General features: G+C 34.7%; 1 protein-coding gene across 5 annotated transcripts in view; it reads left to right on the forward strand.

Annotated features, from left to right (window-relative positions):
- The window catches only part of HNRNPR (heterogeneous nuclear ribonucleoprotein R), a 35,199-nt gene extending 27,908 nt beyond the window's left edge, over nt 1-7,291 (forward strand). For all 5 annotated transcript variants that reach the window (XM_038531641.1, XM_038531643.1, XM_038531640.1 and 2 more), the window contains 3 exons: nt 197-346; nt 2,671-2,792; nt 2,933-7,291. In XM_038531641.1, the coding sequence (XP_038387569.1) occupies nt 197-346; nt 2,671-2,792; nt 2,933-3,545 (885 nt within the window). In that variant the 3' untranslated portion in view covers nt 3,546-7,291. The remainder of the gene's footprint in view (nt 1-196; nt 347-2,670; nt 2,793-2,932) is intronic.
- The last annotated feature ends 433 nt before the right edge of the window (nt 7,292-7,724 follow it).

A 7,724-nucleotide genomic window follows, 5' to 3' on the forward strand; every position in this document is an offset into this window, starting at 1 on the left:
CTGATGTGGAGCTCGATCCCAGGACTCTGGGATCATGACCTAGGCCAAAGGCAGACTCTTAAATAAGCCACCCAAGCGCCCCTATTTAATGTTTTTGAGAAGGAAGGCCTGCAGTGAGGATAGGAAGAAATACTTTAATGTAAGACTTCAGCTAAAATTAAGTAGCCAATGCCAATTTGTGTATTTGTTGTATTAGGTGAAAGTTTTATTTGTGAGAAACTTGGCTACTACAGTGACAGAAGAAATACTGGAAAAGTCATTTTCTGAATTTGGAAAACTTGAACGAGTGAAGAAGTTGAAAGACTATGCATTTGTTCATTTTGAAGACAGAGGAGCAGCTGTTAAGGTAGAGATTTTGAAATTTTGCTTCTTGATATTTGAATTTTGTTGTTGAAACTTGCAAACACATAAAATGACTTTAAAAACTGAAATAAAATTGGTTTTCAGCTTTTGCCGAACTCTGGAACTTTCTTTTAATAATCTGTGAAGTGATAGTAATGTAACAGGTAAGACTTTGTATTTCAAAGCCTGATTATTACTAACTGGGTTTGTGATTTCAGGCAAGTTATTTTTAATCTCTGTATTGTTTTTGTAAGCTTAAGATTTGATAGCATGATGCCCTGGAAATACTACAAGATACAGTAATTAGGTGCTGTAAATGATAAATAGGTAACAAATCATACTATAACTACTTTGTTTATCATAGTTTGTGGACCTGTGAAAGATCCAGAGCAGTGTACATAACACACAGCACAGCCTATAGAATTCAGCAGATGTGTTCTGAGACAGTGGTTAGTTCTTTATAAATTTGTCTTTCTTCAGTCATTTCAGAATTCTTTCTTTTTTTTTTTTTTTTTAAGATTTTATTTGAGAGAGCGAGAGAGAGAATGAGCAGTAGGGAGGGGTAAAGGGGGAGAGAGAGAGAGAGAGAGAGAGAAGAAAGAGAGAGAGAGAGAAAGTAGACTCCCTTTTGAGTAGGAAGCCTGATTCGGGGCTTGATATCCCAGGACCTGGAGATCATGATCTGAGCTGAAGGCACTTAACTGACCGACCCACCCAGGCGCCCCCAGAATTCTAATAGTATTAAATGTGTTGCTGATTTCAGTAGTTGGTGAGAGATACTTGTTGCATACAGTAGTCCATTTGATGATAGAACTGAAAATTGTGGAAAAGTATTTTCATGTGGTGGCTAGAGTATAAAACCTGAATATATGTGCTGTTTTCTGCCAATAATGATCAGTATAATCTCCAATGGATTAAATTTCTAGTTTCTTGTTCCTCTCACCTTTCTTGGTGAGGGGAGAGAAGGCAAAACATTAATAAGAGCTGTTTTATGTATTTGGGGAGGTAGGTTCAAAATCCTCAGTGTCTCAGTCAGGCCTTGTCCTTTTTCTTCATGGTCTTGTGGAGTGTTGCCCCCTTTAATTTGAGCAGATTCTGTTTTCTGCCCAGGGTATTTGCTTTATAGAATCTTTGGCTAGTTAGAATTTATTGGTTTGTCTTTTGATGAAAGCTAATTAGTGAGACAGCATTGCTTACAAAATTCAGTGTAGTGCTGAATTTAATGTTAGTTTCTGAAATTGCCAGTGGTATGAAACACAGATAACTAATTTATACCTTCTAAGTATTCCTATTCATTTAGTTGTTACTAAATAACCGGTTGCCTCTAGTTGCAAAGAAGTATAAAAACTGGTAGGGTAGTGAAGTCTGAAATTACAAAATGTCTCAGCAACTGAGAAGCTTCTGTGGACTTATTTCATTGCTTTAGGTGAAGTAGCCAAAAGCTAAATGTGGTAAAGGGGAGCAATTAGCATGTAGAGGAGGACTGATGTAATCTTTGTCTACATGCTGGTAGATAAGTGAATGCTCTATGTATAGAACATTTTATTCTGTTTGTCCAGAGAGGAAAAGGTAGTGTAGGGAAATAGAAAGAAAGGCTGTGGGGAGGAGGTGTGATACTTTGTTACTGAGTTACTTGATCGGAAGTATGGCAGAGGCTGTTAGGTGGAACAACATATATAAAGGAGTAGAGCATAGAATGCTTTTAATGATTACTTTCCAGGTGAGCACTCGAGTCTTCCTTAGTTCATGTCTGTTCTGGGCTCTGCTCTTAACTGTTCAGGTTAAGTATGCTCTAGGTGAAGTGTTGTGGGGGAAACCGAGGCATTTTTTGGTCCGAGTCTTGTTCAGTTTCACTGATAATCTCAGTGACCTCATTTGTCTTTCAAATCTTTTAAGATTTTTGTGAAAGAGCAGTTTCATATTTACATGTTGAATGCCATATTTTTATTTAAAAATTTGAGTCCTGAAAAGTTTGTGTTACTTACAGCACTTTTCCCAGATGTGGATTTGCTTCTTTGGTTTAGTTCAACTTTGCAGGGTTAGTTATTTGGAATTAAGGAACAGTGATAGGTAACTCTAGAAGCCCTTTTATCTTTATAAATAGTGGGACATGAGTTCTGTTTTGAATATAATTTACACATAAGTAAGATGGAGGAAAATAAGTATTTTGTATTTTTTTCTTCATGGCTAGATTTCTTTTGCCAGTTAAAATAGTTGTGAAATAAATTGTTTATTAATTGTATTAAATGCCACAGATAGGTTTATGTAATTATGTTTTAAAGCACTGTCTTACTTGCAAAATAAATTTATTTTTACAATTTTATATAGGCCATGGATGAAATGAATGGCAAAGAAATAGAAGGGGAAGAAATTGAAATAGTCTTAGCCAAGCCACCAGACAAGAAAAGGAAAGAGCGTCAAGCTGCTAGACAGGCTTCCAGAAGCACTGCGTGAGTCTACATTTTAATAACTACATCTCTGAACAAAGAATAACTTGGTAATAGAGATCAAGTTAATAAAAAAATTCAGGAATAGTCTTGAAGTAAGCTAATTTGTTTTTTTCTCTTTTCTCCCTTTCCTCCATTGCTAGGTATGAAGATTATTACTATCACCCTCCTCCTCGTATGCCACCTCCAATTAGAGGTCGGGGTCGTGGTGGGGGGAGAGGTGGATATGGCTACCCTCCAGATTACTATGGCTATGAAGATTACTATGATGATTACTATGGTTATGATTATCACGACTATCGTGGAGGCTATGAAGATCCCTACTACGGCTATGATGATGGCTATGCAGTAAGAGGAAGAGGAGGAGGAAGGGGAGGGCGAGGTGCTCCACCACCACCAAGGGGGCGGGGAGCACCACCTCCAAGAGGTAGAGCTGGCTATTCACAGAGGGGGGCACCTTTGGGACCACCAAGAGGCTCTAGGGGTGGCAGAGGGGGTCCTGCACAACAGCAGAGAGGCCGTGGTTCCCGTGGATCTCGGGGCAATCGTGGGGGCAATGTAGGAGGCAAGAGAAAGGCAGATGGGTACAACCAACCTGATTCCAAGCGCCGCCAGACCAACAACCAACAGAACTGGGGTTCCCAACCCATCGCTCAGCAGCCGCTTCAACAAGGTGGTGACTATTCTGGTAACTATGGTTACAATAATGACAACCAGGAATTTTATCAGGATACTTATGGGCAACAGTGGAAATAGACAAGTGAGGGTTTGAAAATGATATTGGCAAGATCCGATTGGCTCTAGATCTACATTCTTCAAAAAAAAATTGGCTTAACTGTTTCATCTTTCAGTAGCAGTTTGCTGCCATTTGTATTGGGCTGAAGAAATCACTATTGTATATATACTCAAGTCTTTTTATTTTTTTCCTCTTTTCATAAATGCTCTTGGACATTATTGGGCTTGCAGAGTTCCCTTATTCTGGGGGTTACAATGCTTTTATCGTTTCAGGCTTCATTTTAGCTTCAAAAACAAGCTGAGCACACTGTTAAAATCATGATTTTGCAGAACCTTTGGTTTTGGACAGTTTCATTTTTTTGGATTTGGGATAGACTACATAGGAGTATGGAGTATGCTGTAAATAAAAATACAAGCTAGTGCTTTGTCTTAGTAGTTTTAAGAAATTAAAGCAAACAAATTTAAGTTTTCTTGTATTGAAAATAACCTATGATTGTATGTTTTGCATTCCTAGAAGTAGGTTAACTGTGTTTTTAAATTGTTATAACTTCACACCTTTTTGAAATCTGCCCTACAAAATTTGTTTGGCTTAAACGTCAAAGCCGTGACAATTTGTTCTTTGATGTGATTGTATTTCCAATTTCTTGTTCATGTAAGATTTCAATAAAACTAAAAAATCTATTCAAAACATTACCTATTTCAAATTCAATTGTGTCCTAAAACATTATTTTATTCGTAATCCTTGCAAGGAATATTGTTTTCAAATTATAACTGCCTATGTGAGTGATCAAATTCATGCAAAATTTCTTGTCTATTCCAATATGCATTGTGGCTATCAAACTGAGGATTAGTCTAAATTCTAGTATTTATTACAAATAGCACTTTATTGATTGGTGTTCTCTCATAGTCTCTTCTAATTTTGAAATTTTATCCTTTATTTTTATAAAACAGGTTCAAAGGCTTTGAACATTCTTGCAGGCATTGGATAATTTGGGTTAAATAAAATGGGGTTGGGGAAGCAGACTGCAATTTATTTTGACCCACATTCTTTCTATAAAGGATAATTTGTTGCCTGAAGACCTTATTTGCTGGATAAATGAATGTATAACAGGAAAAAAAATGTTAGAACTGTGGCGTCAATTGCACTGCAGATTAAACTTCAGTTTTAGTATACGTGATTGTGACTACCATTTCAATCTTGGGTTAGGAATATAATTTCTTACTGCTACATAAATTTGCTCTGAGAAGCACTTATATGCCTTATAAGAAAGGCTTAAAAATACCCACTAGTCATACTTCTGACTTTTCTGTTAATATCTCATTTATTTATTTATTTTTACTACTCTCCTGGCTAAAGTTTTTGTTGGCCGAGTTATAGCATCTATTTCCCTGTTTTCTTTAGAAATTTGGAATTATTGTAATGACAGTTTTACTTGAGAATAAGAGGAACAAAAGAATCCATACTTTACAGTGCACAAAAAGTCTGGATCATTTTCAAATTACCATAAAATTTTCCCTTCCGTTTTACTCCTAGGTGGGGCTAAAATGTTTTTAAATTATAAAAATAAGCCCCTTAGGGAATAATTAAAATAGGCACACCTTTATTTTGTGTTTTGTTCCTGTTTGGTGTCTTTTATGACAGCAGTAGATTTCAAAATCATAATTCCTTATGAGCATGCTTAGATTATATTTTGGGTTTCATGGCTTCTCTTTTGATTTCAAGTAAGAAAATTAGTATTTACTGATGAAAATCTGTATCTCATTTCTCTTTTTTAAAAAGTACATTTATTACATAGTTCGGTAAGTTAACAGGCCCTATTAATATTCCTTCTGTGTTTTTGGAAACTCACAAAGGAATTATGTAGTCTGTTGTATGGTAGTTCCAAATTAACATGGGTATCTTACTTGGTAAAACTTACATGCACTTGTTTTTTTTCTGCCCATGTATGCAAGTAAAGACACCAAACATTTTTTAAATGCTGCTTTTAAACTTTGAAAATACAATTTGTGGTTAGAAGTATAAGCCTAAATTAGATTTAAATAAAATCTTGAGTTTTCTTGGAAAGAAGAAAGCATCTATAAGTAAAATTTGATTTATTTTTATTTCTTTAAAATTAGATGTTACCAGCTACAGAGTTATCAGGAAGAAAATTAGGAATGGGAAAAAAAGTGATTCTGAAAAAGTAATTGATTGTGCTTCCCCTACCCATCTTAAAATATAAAGCCTAGCAAAAACATAAGACTAAAACTTGGGTTCCATGCCAAAATCCTTTCCTTTAATTGCAAATAATATTATACTCTCACTGATGAAAATATGTCTAAGAGATGTCCCTCTAATATTGCTTTATCGGTTTTTTTGTAGCTTTTATTTCCTAGAAAAACACAACTTTTTGAACATTAAGTTTCAGTTTAGTGCCTTTTCCCTTGTTGAGATCTTGTAAACTATTGCTGTAGCAGCAGTCAGAGAAAACAGATTCAAAACTTAACTTTTCACAGAAATAAATCTAACAATCTAATACATAAATCTGAGAAATGTCCATGTAGGAAATCTTTATTTTAGATTTTCATTAGGTGTTTTAATGGATTTTTTTTAATGAGTTTTGGGAAATTTTATTTCCTGCTCTTATCCCATCTATTTTGTTCCCCAACCTAATTCATTTTCTTTTACTTATGAGCCTGCTACAGTAACGTGTGTTAGGAAATATATTTACTTCATATTGAGGCCAACCTCTTCTTTGTAGGTACCCTAAGACTGACCTAAATATACCCCTTCCCCATAATGAAATGCTAATTTTTATTTGATCACTCATTTATAGCAGTTGCTTAAATGTATGTATTTATATGACGGTGTTTTAATTTTTTAAAAGCAAAAAAGTTCTAATAAGTTGCCAGATTTCTAATAAATCCAAGTTTATCTGATCAATTGATATGGAAATTGAGCTACTATGGTTCTGTAGTTAGTTTTTTTAAGCAAAAGAGTTCAGCATAATTGTTTTTAGTTTTCTTAGTTGCTGGGGTTATTCTGCATAAGAAAGCCCAATGCTTTCTTTTAATAGACAATTTTTCTCTCATTTGAAATCCGACTTAGGAGGTGAACCCTTTTTTAAAAAAGATCAGCATGCATCAAAATAAATTCTATTTTAAATTCCAAAAGAGAAGGGACATAAAATTCCATTCCTAGCATAAAGCCACATAATATTCTGGAAACTCATTACATCATTTGCCTCCTGCCCATTTGGATAATCATACCTACGTTTTATTAATTGTGTATTATTTGTAAAAACCAAAACCCCTCCAGTAAATACTTGCTATAAGGCTATTGTTCGTCAATTATAAACACTTCTACATATGTTAAAATTTGCAGTTTTGATTTTCCAAAGAGAATTTTATTAATACTGAGCTATCCAGTATTCTTAAACAAAACCAAAGTGTGTGGAAGAAATGTTAATATTAGTGTTGTCCCTTATTATGCGGCATCTCTTAAGTGAGCAGCTAAGAAAAAGCCTTATAGAAAGAGTGCACTGGATTTATAAGTGTGTTTATGTTTCTCTAAGAATGGGAGCTTCTGTTAACTTAGTTCTGAGTAAGCCCGTGGATTGGGTGACTGACTAGAGAATTCAGAATGACAAATCCACTAACCAAATGTGTTTACTTTTGCACTAGAAGTTTGTGAATTAGTTCTGATTTTTGAAACAAAAGCATCAAGCCTTAAAAATACTGCATATTTAATGTATTGTTCAGTGATTAATAAAAATATTTAATTTGAAGTAGTTACTGTTAATCTTTCTAGAATAGTTTTTTTTCTTTTTAAATATATATGCATATGTATTTTTTATTTAGAGGTTACCAGAAGCTCTAGGTTTTTTTGTTTTGTTTTGTTTTTGTTTTTTAACCATTTTCAGATGTTATCCAGAAATCTGCAAGTGTACTTTTCCTGTTTTAACTCCTTCCTTTTATCACCTGACTATCAGGGAAGCGAGGTTGAGGCTGCCCTGACCTGACATGTCATGATGTCGACTTGCTAGGTGGGGTTCGCTGGGGACGATAACCAGTGGAATTGTTGGTAAGAAATTTTTTTTTTCCTATTTTTTTTTTTATCAGTAGTGGGGCATTAAGTGTGGGAGAATGCCCATATTTTATAAGTGGGCATTTATGTTGGCCTTGTAGACAACTAAGACTTTAATATTAAATAATTTTGTT

This window comes from Canis lupus, chromosome 2 (genome assembly GCF_011100685.1).
Source record: "Canis lupus familiaris isolate Mischka breed German Shepherd chromosome 2, alternate assembly UU_Cfam_GSD_1.0, whole genome shotgun sequence".
NCBI classification, from domain to species: domain Eukaryota; kingdom Metazoa; phylum Chordata; class Mammalia; order Carnivora; family Canidae; genus Canis; species Canis lupus.